This window comes from Manacus candei, unplaced genomic scaffold, assembly GCF_025592945.1.
Source record: "Manacus candei isolate 608988 ecotype Guabito, Panama unplaced genomic scaffold, ASM2559294v1 h1tg000023l, whole genome shotgun sequence".
NCBI lineage: Eukaryota > Metazoa > Chordata > Aves > Passeriformes > Pipridae > Manacus > Manacus candei.
In genome coordinates, this window is record NW_026138071.1 from 11,740,652 (window position 1) to 11,761,443 (window position 20,792).

The 20,792-nt window shown below is 37.6% G+C and overlaps 1 protein-coding gene across 7 annotated transcripts in view; it reads left to right on the top strand.

Moving 5' to 3' along the window:
* UBR3 (ubiquitin protein ligase E3 component n-recognin 3) overlaps nucleotides 1-20,792 on the top strand; it is a 105,936-nt gene that overhangs the window by 76,623 nt on the left and 8,521 nt on the right. For all 7 annotated transcript variants that reach the window (XM_051787334.1, XM_051787335.1, XM_051787336.1 and 4 more), the window contains 4 exons: nucleotides 4,875-4,980; nucleotides 12,777-12,877; nucleotides 19,403-19,527; nucleotides 20,588-20,695. In XM_051787334.1, coding sequence (XP_051643294.1) covers nucleotides 4,875-4,980; nucleotides 12,777-12,877; nucleotides 19,403-19,527; nucleotides 20,588-20,695 — 440 coding nt within the window. The remainder of the gene's footprint in view (nucleotides 1-4,874; nucleotides 4,981-12,776; nucleotides 12,878-19,402; nucleotides 19,528-20,587; nucleotides 20,696-20,792) is intronic.

Here is a 20,792-nt window from a genome sequence, read left to right on the forward strand (position 1 = left end):
TAATTCTTTTATGATTCGTTATATTCCACCTGTTTCTTTCTTGTAATCTGTTAATGTGAATATGGTTGCAAAGATTCCTACCCAGCTCTCTGCAACTACTGAAAATAAAAAGAATAAAAGAAGTTTTCAGGAATGCCTCTACAATGGATTCCCATGGTTGGTTGGGCTTTTGGTGCTGCGGGTTTTGAGGTTTCTTTTAGGTTTTCTTTTGCTTTTTTTGGGGGGGGGGGAAGTAGGGAGAGAGTTGTTTATGTTTATTGGGGGGGAAGGGTGTCAGTTAGGAGCTGTCAATCTGCAGATCCTTGGTGCCCATTCATGCTAACTTTGAAAAAGCAGTTTTTCTCACCAACAGGTAATCCTTAAGTATTTTCTAAAGACTTTGGTATGCCATTAATATCTACTGTGGGAGAAGCATAGATAAGTACTGTTAGAACTCTATTGTCAAAGTTCATTTCATACACTGGCAAGTTTCATGTCAAGGATAATTAGCTGCTTCATCAGCAATTAAGACTAGAGATTTTGTAAAGACTATCGTGTCTTAATGCCTTAATGGGCTTTTCCTGACCTTCACATTTTTTTTATTCACTGATTCAAATTACTGGATCAGAGATAAATGATCATCAGCAATGCTGTCAGCAGGTCTTTGCAGCTGCTGTTGCTAAGTGGACTATATAAATCCGTACAGGGAGGAAAAAATTCCTCAATCTCTTTATTAACAATCAAGTCCCATCTGGCTGTATCAAGTGGCTTTTGTTATCATTGACATTCTTCTTTATAGTACCAGGAAACTTCAGGGGGAGAAGAAGGGTGTCGCATCTCTAGTCTGGTAAGATCTTCACAGTTGAGACAAGGATGTTCTCGATTCTACTTGCAGAGAACTACTGTGTCAGTGTTTTGTGATCTTTTTGCATTGTAAATTTATACAATGTAAAAAGAGAAGTCTGGATCAAAATAGCAAAATAGAGATTTCCATGACAGCAGTATGTGTTCTTTACGTCCTCCTAAAACAGAGATTGGGGAATAAACAGAAAGTCAGCTAATTCCTTAGTTATTTATTATCATTATTACAGCACATTGCTGTACATTGTGGAATTGGCATTAATAACAGAAAACATTATCTTGTTTCAGCTCTGGTAATTTGAGAATTTAGTTTACAGTCAAGAGACCAGGAAAAAAGGCAGCAAAACTTAAGCAGAAATTTGGGATCGCTTTGGCAAAGACCAAGACCAAGATTACTAGTGAGACCAAAACTTACAACTGCATGCAACTTCCTGAATCACTCATTTTTGTTAGTTCAGCACAACATTTTTGAAAGGTCTGCCGTTCATCTTTCAAATCGCTATATGTTCATCTCTCTGAGTTTGGTCATCTTTTACGCTGTGCATACCACACTAGACCTGAAAAGGGTTGTGGAATTGCCTTTGTAGACTCCTGCTTTGTGCACTTTGGCAAAGCAGAATATTTTTTTTGAGAGATTTGTCAACATCTGTAAAATGAAGGTGCTTTAATATTAAAAATAGTAAAGAATGCATCTGCAGGTGCTAGTGCAGGCAATGTGTTTATGTAGACAAAATACCCATTTATCTCTGTTTTTTATGAGAGGAGCAGCATTAGAATGCTTTCTCTTACAACTTCCCACCCAGTGCAAAGGCAGCATCTTATCCTTTGAGCTGCTCTTTTGAAAGTACCGATTCCAGTTGAGTTTATTGCTCCTCTGTCATGGTAGGTTAACTTGCAATAAGTTATACTGTGCATCCAAATGGTGTGATTTTTTTTTTAATTCAGATTAACTGGATGCAGCCTGTCTAAAGTATTATGAATTTATGAGGAGAGGAGGATCATATTCAATTTTTTTCCCCATTTACTTCTCAAGATTTGTTATCATAATACCTGTAGTTCTTGTTTTGTTGTGACTTCATAATTTTCATTCCTTAATGTTGTTGCTGCTGCACTTTCTGAAATTATTCTTCCTACAAAATTCACTTAAAAATGTTCTTTTGGTGACTGAGCTACAGCCAGGCCCTGCCTTTCCCCCTTACAAAGGTGGGCTCTCCTGGAGAGAATGGAAGATGGACTGTGAGTGGCAGAGCAGCTTGGGGTGCCTGGTGGGGTTATGGCCTTGCATGCCATTCTTCACAAGTCTGGGCAAGGTTGTTGATTGTGGGCCATTGTCATGGTAATGTTTTGCTGATACTTTTCAAAAAACAATAATTACATGTATTCTAAAGGTTCCAAGTAGTGTATAAGAAAACGAGAGGGCAGACTGTATTTTGTGTTTATGTTTTGGAATTATGCATTCTCACAAATACACAGGAAAGACCCTCTGGTCTTCCTTTGGCCCAAGGCAGGTTTCTACTACTCCCTCAGGCATAAGGACGTGGTGAGCACGTAAGCTTGGCGTAAACCAAGCTGCCAGTTCTCAATTTCCAGTGCTCTGGTGTTTCCCTGCTGTTTCTCCAGTGACTCATAGTCACAGCAGGTGGGAGGTAAGGTGACTGGAGTCACTGTGGTGTAGAACAGAGACACCTTGATGTGTGCTCCCCACACTGCTGCGGTGCCGCAGGGGCAGCGCCGCCCCATGAGGGGCACTGGGACCGATGCCCGCCCGGGGACCTTCCCGTGCCCATCGTGCGGCCTTGTGGAGGAGCCAGAGCTGTGGAATCGCAGACAGAAAGTACCGTCTTACCCAGCAGCTGAACGGCATTTTGCTGGGCACAGTCAGTCAGCGTTACAGTGCGTCTCGATGCCGTAAATGTTACACACTTGGAGACTAACAAATAAATTCTCCAGTGCTAGGATTTGATGCTTGCCTGCCTAATTTCGTATTAGTAAGAGCTCAAAGAAAGCTGTTGAAGGAGCAGAGGATTAATTAATACAATTAATGAAGAATTATTAATTTATTTATTTTTTTATTTTGCACAGTTGCTCATTTCTGTTTGAGGCAAGAATCAGTTGAGAATAAAAAACCCATTCCTTTTAGTGAACAGGCAAGAGGGAAGGAACAGATACTTTCATGAGTTTCCTTCCAAATAAAACCTGCTTGATTTTTTTTTTTTTTATTTTGATAAAATATAACTGTATTTTCAGGGGTTTGATCTCTATCAGCAAAGCAGTGTTTTGCTAAGAATCTCTTGCCAGGAGAATAGATGACTTATTTTGTCCTCATTGACTGTTTTTATTCAGAAAGCAGGTGACAGCTATCAATTCCAATGCCATCTACATCTCCAATTATTTTACAAACCCCAGGAGCTAATTACAGCCCTGAGGCTCTGGCAGTCAGCTGACTTCATCATGCGACTCTTTTGGCCATTGCATACCTCTGAGTAATTGTCTATTTATGGAAAATAAATTAATAGCTGCTATTTCTACTTTAAAAAGAGGACCAGTGAGTCTGTAGGTTGAGCAAGTGCGTTGTAGAGAGAAAGGAGAGAGATTAAGAGAGAAAGCGGCAAAGGGATCAATTGAAAGAATAAGAGGGGTGGAGGGGAAAGATGTTGTCAGGATGCTAGGGGAAAAAGTTAAAATAAAAGGGAGGAAGGAAGCAGGGTCCCAGAAAAGTGAACAGGAGAAACAGGCATGGCAGCAAATAGCAAGACAGAGTGTCACAGGAGGAAAAATATTGAGCAAAATGGTGGGAAATGATGATATTTTAAAATATTGAAATATAAACTTATAAAGTTAAAAAAAGATGTGTTTTCTCCAAACTGTAACTGTATTATAAACACAGAAAAAGAAGTGAAGTCTGAGTCACTAATGGTCCTGATGTAGTTGAAGATGTCTGCTCATTGCAGGGTGCTTGGACCAGATGACCTTTAAAGGTCTCTTCCAACTCAAACCATTCTGTGTTTCTTATTGCATATACATCTCTGAAAATGCTGTCAACATAGATGGTGCTTGCCTTCTTGGATTGCTTAAGGGAAGAAAAGATTAGAAGTTGTCTTTATTTGTCTTGATCATATGATCCATAGAGAAATGAAAACTGTGCATTTTAATAGAAGATACTGCAGTAAACCTCCATGAATAATTATGCATCCTTTGTTTGAAAAATTCTGCAAGTGTTTTGTAAATTATGTTTTTGATACAGTGGCTGTACAGAAGGTTTTGAATTAGTGAATATCAATAAACTTTGCCTGCAGGTTGTAAGGACAAATCTCTGATGTTATAAAGACTCGCTACTTTAGCATCCTTGATGTGTGGTCAGACGTTTGTTGGGTTTGGTTTTTCACCTCATCCAGAAGTTTCCTACAAAATAATCAAAAGAAGGCACAAGGAATAATAATAACCTTTTAAGAACGAAGAGCTGAAGTGATCCTACTGTAGGCTGTAACTTCTAGCAGCTTTGGGTTAATTTCAAATATGTTGTGCACAGAACTTAATTGTGGGAGAGGGAAATAAAAGCTGTGCGATAAAAGTATATCAGGCTCCGTTTAGAAGAAGTGATTAGGAAATCATGGCTTCTGGCACAAACTGGAGAGGGAAGTGAAGTGAGCATGTAACCTTAGCAACTTAAGAGCATATGAAACAGGATTTTTTTAGAAGGCCTGAAATTAGGTGTGTGGAGCACCAAAACAACTGAGATCTGGCCAAAGCTTTCTAAATGGCCTTTCTCTGTCTCAGAATTTCAGGAGAGAAAAAAAAGGGCATTTTTCCTTATGCATGCCTATGGTCACTGCCTTCTACTGAAATCTTACTTCTCTTCAAAATCTTATTTTAAAAACAAATAATTACATAATAAAAATATGCTTATGAGAGTAGCAGCTTACTTGAAATGAGATGACAGACTTTTCAGAATCTTGAAATACATGATGGCAATTTAATGTGAAATACTTTGTATCATTGTATATAATAATCAGCAATTTGTCTTCACCTTTCAGATCAGCTGTTCCACGTATTGGCCATGCACATGCGCCTCTACAGTATAGACTCTGCATACAATCCCTGGAGAAAACTAACCCAGCCGATGCAGGATAAAAATTCAGAGCAAGTATTTTAATTTACCCAATATCAGTTTTACCTGGTGAAAGAAACATCCTTACAGAGGCACTTTGGGTAACTTTCTGTCTTAATTTAAATTCTCTGTGAGGTAGGCTGCTGAACTTAACATCTAAAAATTTTGTGTATGAATTTGTAAAAGTAAACTTTCCAATTTCTTTTACATAAGAATCTGACAGATACCAGTTTTGAGTTGAATTTTAAATACACCTCTTGCAAGCTTAAGCACATGCAAATTAAATATTACTGGGTAAGTTGATAAGTGCACTGCTGTTCTTGATATGGATGCTACACAAAATGTACATTGAGATTAAGCTGAGAAATAGTTTATTGAAAGGTGAGCAATGATTAATAGCTGCTACAGAAATAATGTAAGTAGGCATATTATATGTGAGAAATAATTCTATTTTAAGCCAAAAATTTTCATCTTGCTTATTATTTTAAACAAGTTAATTACCTAAGTTTGCTTTAAGGCATCACCTTACTTACACAGGTGTACAAGGATTAGCAGTATAATAAATGGAACAATGTATATGTGTTCTGCAAGGACTCATCTTCCTACTTGACTTAAGACCCATCACTTTTCAGATTCTACATTGACGATGAGAAGAAAGGTTTCTTGCCCAAAACCAGATTGTTTTTCCTCATAAGAGGAAAACAGTAGATTGTTTTTGTTTTTGCTCTTGGCACCTTAAGCATCTTCTTCGCACTAAGCTCTACACTTTGTAGCTTGCAGTAATGTCAAAAGACTGACTTTTTGGTGCCTGTCCATCTGCATGTTTGTCAGTGTGTTTCTGGAAGCCTGAGGTGGAAAGTGTCATGTGATTTCCAAAACTGATCTATACGAATGATGCCACAATCCTAATTGCAAATTGGGGGAAATTATTAAAACAACTGTTCTTGCTTCTGGTTTGAGATTTTACTGTTTGTCCTCTTGGGCCCGGGTTTCTTTTTGCAATGAACATCAGATTATTGCAGTAATTAAACTATATTAACAGGTTAGTTTATGAACCATTAGCAGAACAAAGCCTTAAGGATTTCATAACCTGAAACCTATGCTATTCAGCATGTATTCACACTGCTTTGGGGATCTGTTTTCATGTGATTCTGATTGAGACCTGACCTAGATTGAGCAATGGGGCAAAGTTAATAAATTTTGTGGATGGTTGACTGAGTTATATGAGGCAAAATTAAGATCATGTTGATAGGCTGTTGACAGAATAGCTGTGGGACTGATCGTGCACTTCTCATTTTGGCATTTTAAGAGCTTGCTGGCTTTGGAAGCAGCTCTTAACAGAGGGGACTTACAGACTTGATGGAATTCACTGTGCATTGGTCATATCAAGGCTAGATTGCTGCAAGTTAAATTTCGTTGGGCAATATTATGAATAATTTGATGGTACTGTAGACTGAATGGCTTCTTGGCAGGGAGTGTTGCATGTTGGGAATGCATTTGAGCAGTTCTCATGTTTTCTGCATTGGTTTTCAATATTTCTTGGTAGACTTGATGATACTGGTTTGGCACAAAGTCCTGCAGGAAGCTACAACTGAGATATCATCCATTTTACCATGTAATAGTTTACTTTTGAGATGCACAGATGCAGTCGAGCTGGAATGTTTTTGCTCACTCCTTGGAATATTTTTCCTGCCTTAGTCTGCAGGCCCCAGAATGCTTCAAAGGAGACAATTTGAGGACATGTTTTTAATGCATAAATTAGAGCATAAAATGAATATCTGTAATTATATTGTAGAAGTTTGAAGCGGTAGTTTCACTTGAAGATGGCATTCATAGGATTGGTGTGTATGGTCTAATTGCACACTTTTTAGAGTCACACAGCCTTTTGAGAAATACAGAATAGCAAATTTTTTCAGGTACAGGGAAGAGTGCTCAGAGCACTTAGAAGGTGACATGCTGCAGTAAACTGAAGAAGCTTAAGAGGACAGTGGAGAAATAGTCACTGCAGATTTTAGATGTGGATGTCACTGCTGTTTTGAAGCTAACCCTCTAAATCATCAGCCTGACTGGCATGATACTTCAGGCAAAAACTTGTTAAGAAAAAAAAGTCTGAGAGGAAAAGATCTATGTTATGACTACGTTACTATGATTCCAAACAATTTAACCTCAGGAAAGTCACAGAAGCAAAATAACTTTAAACCAACATGCTATATTTTTCTGTTTAATTTTCGACCTGAAATTAGTATTTCAGTTGAAAGTAGTTTTCCAGAGAAGCTAGTTCCATCTTCATTTATTTTAAAAGATAATTTTCAAAACTAAACAAACAAACAACAAAACCCCCAACCTGCAAAAATCTCTGGAATGCAAGTGCCATTATCTTTTCACCCTTATTTAATTGTAGCTCTTTTATTTAAATATACATCAATATTTACAGTTAAAACCACCCAGGTGCAGAACTCACAATTTTTATCTTAATTTTCGACAACCCAGCTATCATTCTTCATAAGTAATGCCTTAGATTTCATGTATCTGGTAGAACTAAACAAAGTAACTTGTAAAGACTCACAGAATTGTTCCACTGTACTTCCCAAGGCCACTGGTTTTGTCCAGTGTCTTTTACAGCTGTACCTAGATCTTCCTGTAGCTGAAAATGGCAACTGAAAGGAAAGATAAGGAGGAGCTCATGCAGCCACAGCAAGGTAAAATAGAAATAAGGAAATCTTGAGCAAAGAGATACCTTATCAAAAAGGACCTAAATAATGTGTACTGTTTGAAAGAAGAGAGGGGAAAAGATAAAGCTAAGTCTGAACTGTGAATGGTGTAGTGGATTATTTCCCCTATGGAGTTCATGTTGCAAAATTTGATGTACACTTGGTCCCACAGGCCATATTTAAGCAAATTGTTCTTCTAGGGATAGGTCTGGTTTCAGTGGTGATCAAATAAACAATTATTGTGGTGCAAGGGGAGAATAATAGCTTCTGGCAGGGGGCAGGGAAGCAGCAGCTGGAGGCAATAATTACTAAACTCAGATGTGAATTTAATGGACTAGTCCAACTAGCCAGAGTTTTAGGAACAACAAACATGAAATAAAAGAATACACATTTTTAAAAAATTTGACTCTCTATGAAGGCTGAAGTTTTCGTGTCTGTTTTGACAGACAAAATATGTCAGCATAGAATGATTCAGTAAAACATTAAGGATCTTTGCAATGGAAGCACTTGGAGGGGGAACTGTAGGATAAACTGAAATGCTGGGTTATTTTTACTGCAGTGTTTTGCTGATGTTTCACTCTAAGCTAGATCGCTTCAGTGATTGTTTGTAGTGTCATACTGGGGCAACAAACTGCAGCTCAGGGATAGGAATGAGCAGCTCTGCGTAGGAACCTCTTAAGTCACATCTCCATCACAGAAACTGTTGGGAAATGGGGAAAAAACTCACAGTTTTTATGAAGAGGAGTCAATGGGGTTTAGTTAAGGTTGCAAGAGGTGGTATATACATACACATGCTGCAACAGGACCTGTGTGATCTGTTCAATACAAACACAAATCCTGCCCGAAACAGCAGTCTCTCAGGACGTGTGTTATAGTACGTAGGTTTTGACAGTAGTGCCAGTTTTGGGAGTACTTGCTCTTGGCTGCTTCTTCCTTCCCCTATACTGGAGCTCACCATCTGCTTCATCTGTGCTGATGTAGCTTGGGCAGGCTGCATCATGAGCAAAGTCAAGCAATTAATCCATGTTTTAAAAAGGTTAATTTGAATGAATTTGGAATAGGTGACAAGGGACTGCCAGGGGCACAGTGGTAAAAGAGAATGGGAGATGCCTAATGTTAGTACTAGCAGTGAATGTGCAATGAGAAAATCTGACCTACTGTAAAATCTGCTGAGATACAAGGAAGAGCAAATCTGAAATCGTGATTAGATCCTAGAGTGAAGCCAGAATAAATAGTAGAATTCTACTTACAGTGAGCATCAGAAGCTGTGTATTAGTTTGACCTTTCTGCAGGCTGCAGAAATCCTGTGAATTCTGAAGAAAATATAGATTTGCTTTGGTCGATGAAGCCTTTGTTTAGGTGTATCTGTATCCCTGTGTCTCAGATTTTCTGTATCTGACAGTTTGAAGCGGTGTGAGGCTCAAAACTTTATTTATTGAATTTCTAACTTTATAATTAGTTGGAGTTAGCATCAGCCAGATACTTTTAAGTGTCTCTGGTTGAGAGAAGAGGGAATGAGGAACATATATGTAAGGAATGGCCATTAGCAAGATGCTGCTTGCTTCAGAGTAGAACAGTTTTCCATTCCTCTATATCCATTCCCAAAGAAGTGATTCCTGCATAACATCTCTCTGGAGGACGATGGAGAACACAGAGGCAGAGTTGCTCAGCTGGCAGCTGATAGGCAGCTCTGGCACTGGCATAGAAGAGAGGTACAGCCCAATTACCTTGGGCTGGAGGAGAGGTCAGTTCCATAGAGAAAGCAGAGCAATGCATTTTTTATTTTAGTACATGTTTTATATTGCACTGTGTAGTTTATTTTCACTTCCACCTCCCTTTTTTAAATGGATACAGCATACAACTGTTATACATTTGAATCATTTTGTATTTCTTTGGTCCTGTCTGCAATTGTACTTACTTTCTTTTTATTCAGTGCTTCTGTGCCACAATTTTTTGTGAAGTCAGATTTATCAAGCTTTTACATATGCACTGGGGATTAACAGAATGGACAATTTCCACAAAACACATTTCTAAACACATTTTATAAATTTAGTTTCAGTGTCATAATGAAGAACTTGCTTAGGCTCTTAAGGAATGACAGAGCAGTTTTTAAGTGCTTCATGTGCTGCAGCACTTGATGTAAACGAAAGCTGCTTATCTAAACCCCTGACATTTAATGTAGCTTTGCTTCTCAATTCATATGAACTGAATAAATTAGAAAAATAATTCCCTTGGTCCTGCATGTGAAAATGAGTTCATTTATTTGTGATGTTGCCAGTCAATCATGGTATTCTGTATATATATTTCCTAATTTTGACAGAACTGGTATTTGACCTAATTGTTACACAACCGTTAAATGATATTGATGTTGATACCTCTGTCAGAAAGAGGATCTTACCAGAGGGAGTAGGGTTTTTTTTAATGTTATTCCAAATTAAATTTCCCCCCAAATTTATATATTAATTAAGAATTAAAGGTGAGAAGTAATTTAAGGGGTATCCATGGTTTTAAAGTCATTACATAATGAAGGTAGTTTTTCAGTGTCATAGATCATAAAATAGAACTAGCTGTAAGCAAAAGTAGGACCAGAGGGACATAGTAAGATAAGCATCTTCTTGGCATGTATCATTTTGAAAATGAGACTTGGTAGTATGATACAAATTTTTACCCCCTTTGTCTTCTTTAGAATTCAATATACTGATTTTTAGAATATTTTTTTTTTGTTTAGGAGGCTCACATATATAAATATGTATATTTATGTATATTACAGAGTTTTGAAACAATAATTGTATTAAATGACTGATTATAGCAAAAGGGTTATAGATGGTGTTTATTCTATAGCTGTTTGGGTTCATTAATTCAAAAGGACCAGTGAGACCATGTTTTCTGTGACTTCATTTTAGAAGACCAGTCAGCCTTAAGAGGAGTTCAGTCCTCACTATTGAATGTTCAAATTCAGCTCTAGTGACTCTGTGTCTATCTGTTAACATTGCAGGTTTGTTTTTTTAATTCAATATACAGAGAATCATAAAGATACGACCAAAAGTGTTCTTCTAATCCTCCTCTTGTATGACTGCTTCTGTGTGTTTAAATTCATATCACAGATGACTCCTGGTGGTGCCTTATGTAGAGAGAAGTCTGAGTCTTCATGATGTAGGTAACTGTGTAGAGAGGGTCTCCTTCCAAAAGTAGCATCATGTTTATGTGCCTCAGAGATGATTAACTGGTTGAGTCCCCAAAGCTGTTAGAGAGTGCTAAGGATCCTGTGTATGCACCCACATCCCACCACATGTGGGCAACCTTTTCCAGTATGTGGTCTGCAGGAGCTCAGTTTGTGCCCTGTGTGTGATGGATGGCACCAAGGGAGAGTTGGTGCTTTCACAGAGGCATCAACTCAGCTGAAGGAGTAGTCTGTGCCAGCTGGATGAGAGTTGGATCAGAGAAAGGATTTGGTGCTCTTGGAAGAGAGGCCATAATTGGACACAACAGTGGTTAACCAGCTGTGCTCTGAAAGGGCAGAGCTGAGACGGAGGAGAGCTTGACTGTCTTGCTGTATGTTTCTTTCCTCCACCAGATTCTGTTTGTACAGAAATTGGGCACTTGCTACAGGATTTAAGAAAGCCTCCCTGGGAACCTGTGGTTCATGGTGTCTTGCAGAACAACCAAATGGAGGAGAGTGAGGCTGTGCTTTTGGGGGTAGATCTTAATAAGGATGTATTTATATTTTCAATACAACTATCGAGCACTTCATCAGTTGTGGTTTACCTGCAAGACAGTTAAAATTGCTATACCAATTCATGTACCAAAGCATGAAGCTAATCTTGAAACTGTAGCAGGTGGATATATTTTGATTTCCTGACGTTCTCAGGTGGTTTTTGTGGAGGGCTCAGTGAAGTGCCACATGGCGTAGAGGCCTATGGCTGCCCTAAATAGGGGAAGCTGCTACCAGGAGGGGTAGAATTGTTTTTCCTGCAGTTTCTGACCAGTGAGAAGAACGACAAAAGAGGAGGAAAGAAAGATGAAAAAGCCCAAGGAGCGATAGAAAATGCCCTTCCAGAAGGACAGCATTTCAGTCACGGGGCAGAAGGAACTCACAGCCTGTGATGCTTTCCTTTGCACCATTGCTGTCTATCCGTGAGAAGCTGTAGAGGACTCTGTTTTGCATGGGAGATTTAAGTGAGTTGGACTAGGACTGCACAGTACAGCTCCTGTAGCACAGATAACCAGCAACCAGCACTGTTTGCAAATGGGAACAAGAGCCCAAACAGCTCTTTCTGTCTCACGTGTTGCAGAAGGGGAAAGGTGACAAGGGAGAATGTGTACCATGTTGTACCAGCAGCTCCTGCTCAAGATCTCCATTACACTCCATATTAGTTAAAGAGGGGAGAATGATTTTTAACCATTTGATTTTTTTGCCATTTGACTCAGTTGTTGAACCTGAAGAATAATGTTGTTTGGAATTTTGTTGGATAGTGCTACACAAAGCTAGAAAACTACTCTCTCTCCTATCTGCAAGCATTTTCTGCCGTTAAGTATGGGACTGCAAGGTGATGTTATGTCATTCAGTGAATCTGGATGGTTCAAAAGTTTGCAGTATCTCTGTGCTTATTTGCTGTCCTTCTAGCCATATGGGGTTTTTAATAAAGACTGTGTGTAAAATTGCATAATCCCTGTCATGGCTTCTTGAACCTTCATTTCTTTACATGAAGGAAATCAGTATGTTTTCTAAGGTCTCTCTTTTCCAGGAGGCACAGTCCTTGTAACATTAAAAGCAATTTGAGGATTCATTATTGTTACAGCATGGATATATATATTTATTTGTAAAATGCCATACTTTTGTAAATCAATTAAATTGTTTGAGTGTTCCTTGACACTCTACATAGACATAAGGAGTTCAGGCAGTTTTGAAAAGTTTTAAAACACTGTAATAAGAATCAGGTGCCCAAGTGATAACTTCCTCATGAGTAACATTAAATGGTTTTAATATTGAGATCACTTAGCAAATTGTCAGGTACTTGGCTTCTATAAGCTTGATCTCAAATGTAATACTATTTAAAATAAAATATGAAAATGGGTTTATAGTATCAGAAGTGATTTTCTTTTGGTTTTATTTCCAGGCTGGTAAGTGAAGAGCTGCCAGAAGTTCCTGTGCTTTACAGAGATGTCTCGTCCCTTTTGCTTATCCAGATTTTAACCATGCCTCAACCATTGCACAAAGGTATGTTAGAAAAATATATGTACTTAAATTATTATGTAAATGAGGCTGCATTTGTGATGATTCTCAGGATGGTAAATCATAGCTGGTCTACTGTTTATTCTAAAATAATGTTTCTGCCTTATCTACAAAAGATGGCATTGAACAGAAATTTTTGTTCTGGGTTGACAGCTTTATCTGTGTCCCCTGTCTTTTTACCTTATCAGTCAGCTATTCATTAAAGATACAAGAGCTGAGCAAAAACTATTAAGTATTTCTACTGAAGGAAAAGTGTCCTTTATTTGACCTTCATCTCTTTGCTTAAGGGGGCAGCTCAATACTTGAAGTTGAACTGAGTGCCTAAGGGTGAAAGATTGCTGCAATTTAAACTCTGAAATTCAAATTAAATTACAATCTTGCATAAGAAGAGGTCATATATGAAGATAATAACTGCTGTAATGCAGCAACTTCAATAGAGGCAGTATATAGTATAATTGTGAATATTAAAGAACTAAATTTTTCATTACTAAAATCAAAACTGTCTAAAAACCTAAATTTCTTTTTCTTTGTGAAAGGAACAACTGAACCTGGTTCATCTTGCTAATAGACAGTGTATGTTCCAGAATAGGGGTTAGTACAGACCTCTGGTCTCTGGCTTGATTATTTATAACTATACATTTATTTTAAAATGAGGACAAACAAAACAAGTATCACTTTACTACTTCACTGACAACAAACAGAATATCCTCTTTGGGATCTGTGTGGCAATTTTGATATCTACTGAGTTTTGTTAATTTTTGAGTAGGAGCTGTTCTGCTCTTGACATATACACCTAAGTTATGATGTATAGTAGAAATTCTGTTTCCCCTTAAGAGGAGTCCTCACTATTGAATGTTCAAATTCAGCTCAAGTGACTCCGTGTGTATCTGTTAACATTGCGGGTTTGTTTTTTTAATTCAATATACAGAGAATCATACAATTATTTAGGTAGGAAAAGACCTTTAAGATCATTGAGTCCAACTGTTAAGTACATGTTTAAGGATTAAGTACGTCCAATAGATTATTAGAATAAGGAAATATGAAAAGAATAAAAAACTTTTGCATAGGAAGGCTATTGTCAAAAATATACTTTTTTATTTTTTAAACTACAGTTTAACTTAACTTTATTGGAAGGACTTAATAAAATCAGTAAATAAAAGTTTAAGGAGGCTAACATCTGAAATTCAGGGAAGGGAGTGTTGAAGCCGAAGTACAAACCAGTGGTCTCTTTGTAGTCAATATTCAAGCATGGATTACCACCATTTATGAAAGTATACCTTATCCTAGAAGAGACAACATCCAATTACTATTAAGGCATCCTATGGAGAATTCTGGGAAATGCCACATATCAGCAGTACGTTTTGCCTTTGCTCTTAGGTTTACTGTATGTTGCAGTTGAAAGGGAAATGGCAAGTGGCAGAAAGTAGATGAATGTAACCAGTTCAAATCTGTGAAGCATTAAATTGGAAATAAATTGCCATTTATCTTCTTAATTTTTGTTTTGTCCAAATATAAAAAATTTGTTTAGAACTTTTACAGTGGGTGTGTAGGTCACAGAGTCAAATTCAATATCATTAATTCTTGGTAGAGGGCTGAGGCATAACTAAGGTAAAATGGCTTGTGCAGTGTCACATGACAAGCACAAGGTCACTGATAGGGGCGAACAAAATCTGTCTGCTCCTACTGCTTCCTGAACTGTCCGTGCTGCTTTGGCATTGTGGTGGGGTGCAGGAACTGTGGACTTGGCTGTACAATGATATACAGACAGAGGTGGATACCTCTGTGTATTGGCAGATATTTCCAGATATATTTTTTAGCAATAGACTTAACTGTATTGCCCTGTGTCCTTACAGGAAACTAGAACTGGTCATCAAATACTACCTCTCTTTCATGTTTGTACTCAAAATCCGTTTTGTTGACACTGGGTTTTGTTAAGAACACTGAGTGCTCTGTAAGGAGGGCTCAAACCTCGTCTCTTGCCCTTCAGATGTAGTCCTGGGAATTGCATTAACTACCCTATTAACTGTTGGATAGGTGGTATCTTTTTCAATCTGGCATCGATTAAAGCAATAAAAATGTCATTACTGTTCAGCCTCTTCATTCAGAGGAGAAAATTGATCTGAACCCATGAGAAAGAATGAAGACTACTACGGAAAAAACGTTGTGGTGGAGATCAGAGCATTTACAAGCATTAACCAATTTACAGAGGAGGGAATGAGGATGATAGTGTTTACCTCCTGTGTAGTGTAGCTGGCAAAATAAACGTTGTGTTCAAGATACTAAAACCATTTGTGAAACTTTTTTTCATTTGAGTTTCACATTAGAACATGGACAGAGGTTTTACAGGCTTCAAATGTTCAGCATTTTGAAATTGTACAAGACTAGATAAATAATAATCCACATAAGAAGTTTCCGCTTCAATTCTGTGGCAGTTGTGCAGAGGATGGACAGTGTTCATGGTATGGTGGATTGGGACTCCATACAAAACAAAGATTTTGGGTTTAGCTCCTTTCTTACAGAAATAGCAAATGGTGGTGTATGTACAGAAATGGAGAGAGTGGCTTGGTGGTTATCAGAACTTAAATCTGTCCTTGTAAATTGAATTCAACACCCCCCCACCAGTCCTTTCTGCAATGCAATTTCTGGATGTTAAAGAAGTAGTTTAATTAAAATTGGACATTCTACTTTGTTACCATCAATTGTAAAAAGTTTTATTTTCCTTGCACCTGTCTTTGGACCCCCAAGTCCAGATTTCTAGAAGTGTAGAGTGTTTGTAGCTTGTGATTTCAGTTTCTGCATTGCATTGAATATAAAAAAATATCATTATAGAGTACTTAAAAACTGGGGTCTGGGTGAACAGGAGTGAGCCTGAGGCCAGTAGGTGCATAGAATTGGTGGTCAGTGGGCCAGCAATGGCCTGGTGCTGTGCTTGGTGCCACACATGCCAGGAGGGCCACGAAGCAGTGCAGGCATTTGCCATCAGGCTGTTACACAGCCTGGCATTGCTCTGACAGGGTACAGGGCTGCTGTGACGAGATCCAGGATTTGGGTGTCGTGAATGTGTTCCAACTTGAAATCTGATTTTGAGAGTTTAGCCCAGCTTCTTTGAACTGTGGGAAAGGTTTTCTTCTCTAATTGTAAAACCTAAATTCAGCCCCTCTTTTCTGTAATTCTTATAAGGTTCAGTTGCTGAAGAATCTAACCTGAATGTTCTGACAGATTCTTTTTCTATGAAGTTTCACTAACATGCAACAAAAATGCAGCAAGCAGCGCTCAGTCGAACACTAACACTTCTCTTTAATGATTGGATAAGGTTCTGACTAAATATAGAATGGATGTAATCAACTTGAATAGTATCCAGTTTCAGTGTCGAAGCTGAAAAATTTATTTGTATCCTGGAACTTTAATATACCTCTCAAGGATTATCTGAAGTTCAGTGCTGTCTTCCTTTGTTCTGAAGTCAATTTTCAAATAACAGTTTAAGCTTTAGATTAAGAGGAGTATTTTTCAAAGGTTATTTATACAAAGATCTCCTTCCAAATTCACTAAAAAAGGTCCTATGTCCTTAATTTTGCTTCTGGTTCTCTTTGTGGATTCCTTCTATAGTCATTACCTGCCAAAGTTAAATTGTCTAATATGATACTGAAATTAAAAGACACATATTGTTAATAATACACTTATTTATCTGCACATTTCTTGCACTAATGTTAAAATTAGAGTTCTAGAAGTGTTTCCTGTATAAATTTCATTTTTAAGGCTGTTGCTTAATATATTTATAATGGGATGCTTTGGAATAATTTGGTTCCAAAAGGTTTTAAAAACAGGAACATAAAACTATTTCTCAATGTTTTTAAAAAATAAGGACAAAAGTTCTGGATTAACCTGTTCTGATTATAATGTCCTAACCATAATAATAATACTTTTAAACTGTCAGACTGTCAGATTAAGGACAGAAGTCCTAACTGCATTCTAGTGCAGAACCCTGCACAGCATACAGACCTACTTGCAAGCTCTAGAATTATTAATTAGAAAAGCTGATGTAGCAAAAGCACAGCCTGCACCAGGGGGTCAGCAGGAAAGCAGCACACAGCCCCCCACGTGCACATTGTGTGAAGTCAAACAAAGTTGCTCTTTGCAGTAGACAAGAATGTAACAGCTCTAGTGGTACAGGTACCTAGAGCTGTCAAGTATTTGGCATTTTACAAGTAAGAGATAACATAGTAATGAAATGATAATTGATGTTCTGAATGATGGTTTTAGTATGTCTCCCATGGCATGCTTTTGGGACTATAAAAAAGCCTTGATGCTCATTACACAGCATGCTACCTCTGAGCTGCTCCTGAGATATTTTCCCCTCCCAAAAAAAAGAAAAAAAAAGAAAATGTGAGGTTGGTTTGTACAGAAGTCAAGACTTCTTCAGGGTGACCTGGATGTGGGAGCTTGTATTTTTTGTCCAATTCTGGATTCTCCAAAAATGTAATTCATAGTCATTTCTGAGTCGCATAGGTGTAATTAAATACAAGAACATTCATTTAGTTTTAAAAACATAATATGGGCTAGATATATTTCTGGTTAATTGAATAATTAGCATTAAGGGGGGGATAGGGACAAGGAGCAATTATATTTAACAGAAACCAGAAATTTAAAAATGTAATAGTTTTATGGGGTGCAAAGACACGCAGTGTTGAGCACTGTAAGCACCTGAGCAGAACTCCGAGATGACGTGGGCTGTGGCAGGTTGGTGCCTGTTGACCAGTGGTCTGGCTTTGCTGCTCTTAAGTGCAGTGGTTTTCATTCTTGCTTTCACTGTGCAAAGTTGATTTCTATCGCTTGTACCTGCTGTTGATGGGGACAGAACTCAATACTTGAACTCAGTTCTAGCTCTTGATTACAGCCTGTATCTCAGATCAAAGAGGCAATTTTTACAATTCTGAGCGTGTGTGTGGTTTAGTCTTGGATTTTTCAGTCCCAGAAGATTTCCTGAGAGCTTGCCTGCTATTATTCCTCAGGAGTAGGATTGTTAAGAAAATGGAGGCTTCAGCAGAGGAAAAAAATACAGCCAAGAGATCTAGTGGGATCTGGTAAATTCTCCTTCTGGAGAAATGTGGAGAGGATATATCAGTATAATGCTACCTGCTCTAGAGGGGGGGGCATGAAGTACAGCAGCATTTGTGTCATGTTTAACACAAGCTCCATAGGAAGATAATACAGAAAAAAGACCACTTTTAATTATATAACAAATGATCTTTTAGGTGCTTAAACTGTGCTTATAGTTTATATTCAGTGATAGTAAAAGGTTTCAAAATCCATGCCTGCGTTGATTTGTTACATAAACAAGCAATTGTTATTTCACAAATTTAATTATGTACTCAAGTCCTAGCTGTGTGTGTTTTGATATTAGATAGAAGAAAGGAGAAGCAAGGTGTTTCATTTTCCTTACCTCTTTCTCATTTCCACATATGAAGCTTGTTTAAATCCTTTGGGGAAAAAAGAATGAATTCGACCCAGTTTTTGTGAGGTGCTTATGCAAATAAAATTGTTTTGCTTGACTTCAAAGCCTGAGAGGACTTCTTAAAACCCTCATTTTTGTCTACATTGTTTTAGATATATGTTACAGTTATGTTTTTGCTTAAGGAATGGTGTAAGTTATGATAGAAATTTCTTTGATCTGCCTAGATTTGAAAACAAAATAGATAATTTGGGATGGGAAATACAACCTAAAGTAAAAAGATAAAAAAGGATTGCTACCATATCTTCATTTCAGAGAATGATCGCTTTTTTTTCCTGTTCCAATTTTAGGAAGTCTTATTTTGTTTCTGTTGCTAGCTTCCCCAAAAAGATTTCAAAGCCTTTCTCCTGCAGCCTTGCTGTAGGAGATAATAATCCTTTAAATGTTACAAAAAATTGTAAGGATCTTTGAAAGTAAGGTAAGTTCTAAAGTGACAGCCTGCCTTTTGTCCTCCTTCTGTGTGCACATGAGGTCCAGTACTCAGGCATGTTTTGCAACAAGTCTGGTATGGCTGGATCCATATCTGGAAGTGAAGGGGTAGAAACTGAAGTACACTAAATGTCCTTGTGGGGATTTCTTTGGGAACTTAACTCTTCCAGTATTTGTATGAATGTCACTTACCCCAGATGGGTACCAGAAGAGATGGTGGGATATGCATTTGCTTACATCTACAGTAATCAGTAGCTTAACTTGTTGTAACCTTTGGACAAAATAGAATTTTGGAGCATCACCAGGTCACTTGGAGGAAGTCACTGCTGATCAGGATTAAGATAACCGTACAGAGCAGTGGAAAATTACTCACCTTGTGCTTGTTCTGTTCACTATGGCTGCCAAGTCATTTCTGAAAACCAGTAAATAGATGTTGTTCTGTATGTTTTGAGGGGTTGTTCTTTTTGTTTGCTCTTCATTTGAGAAGCAACACTTCCATAACTAGAGGCTCTGTAATCATTATATTTGCTAAAAATATCAAGTGTTTAAAAATTACTTTCTTTGTTTTACAGAACACTTCACCTGCATTATAAAAGTGCTGTTCACTTTATTGTATACTCAAGCCTTGGCAGCAATTTCTGTTAAATGTGGTGCTGAAGATAGGCTGGCATGGAAAGAGGCAGGAGCTCTGAAAAAGGTTGGTTAGTTTATTAAAACATTTATGAAATTTTGCTTATGTATTTCTGGTAGGAATGTAACAGGTGCTTCTGCTTTCCATGTAATAATTTGCTTCTGCTTCACAGAATTCCACTGTTTTGTTTCTGGGTGTGCAATTTTTGCAAGTTTCGGTATGTGATGAGACGTAAAAGCTTCTCAATGAATATAGTTCCAAAACTGACTTTCAGATTTGAGTCTGTATCTCTGTCGTTTCAATCTTGACTTTGTTGCAATGATTTTGAGTAAGTGCAGCTTTCCTTCCTGTGAAATTGAAGCCTTCCTGGATAAACCATGGTGGTTGCTCTGATGGACTCCTTTCCTGGAAAAAAGCAGGCAACCTTGTTGGTGGAGAAAAAAGCTTCTTGACTCTTCCAACTCGTTTTTGCTATTTGTGGCTAGCTATATAGATTTCTCTCATTATGTGGTCTAGAGTGCTCATGTGATGAAGAGACAGAGAAGATTTGTCACTATTGTTTCCTTGCCTTTTGCTAGTATTTACAAGTAAAGTGAGGGCACATCTTTCTACTCCTATGTATTTTCCATCTGTAGTAAATATTGTTTACTCCAGACACAACTGCATTTTCTGATAGGCTCGATTCAACTTAAAATATATAGCAAGTGTTTTTTCATTCATTCTGGTTGGTATGTTTTAGAAAATTACTTTTTAAAAAAAAATTACTTGTATTAGAATTCAAATTCTGTCAAAACATGATGTATCCATGAAGTGATTCTTTCAAGTTTTAAAGTAAGCATTTATATACTCACAGAAAAAACATGAGAAATGCAAACATTATAAAAGTGCTTTCATGTAACAGTTTAGAGTATATGTAATTCAAGTAGCAGTTCATATTTCACTTGAGCTAAATGCAGTCCCTTTCTGTAGAATTATATATTTTTATTTTTTTTATGCTGTATGTATCTTTGAATGTCAAAAATTCATGTGTTGATCAAAGGAAATATACTTCATTGCTCTTACTTGTACAGCAACATTTTCTCCTTTTCATGACCAGTACTTTTTGGATTTCTTTTCTTATTTGCAGAATACATCCAGTGGAGAAAAATCTTGGGAAGTATTGCTGGGTCATGTGATTAGTGAGCTGTCTAAGGGGAAGATATATGAAGAAGGAGACACTGAAGAATTAGCAGTGGTATTGGCAATTTTCTGGAGAACTTAACCAGCATGTCCCCTGGAAGTATTTTGGCCTCATTATAATGATTTTTCTCTGATCTTGCTAAAGACTTACA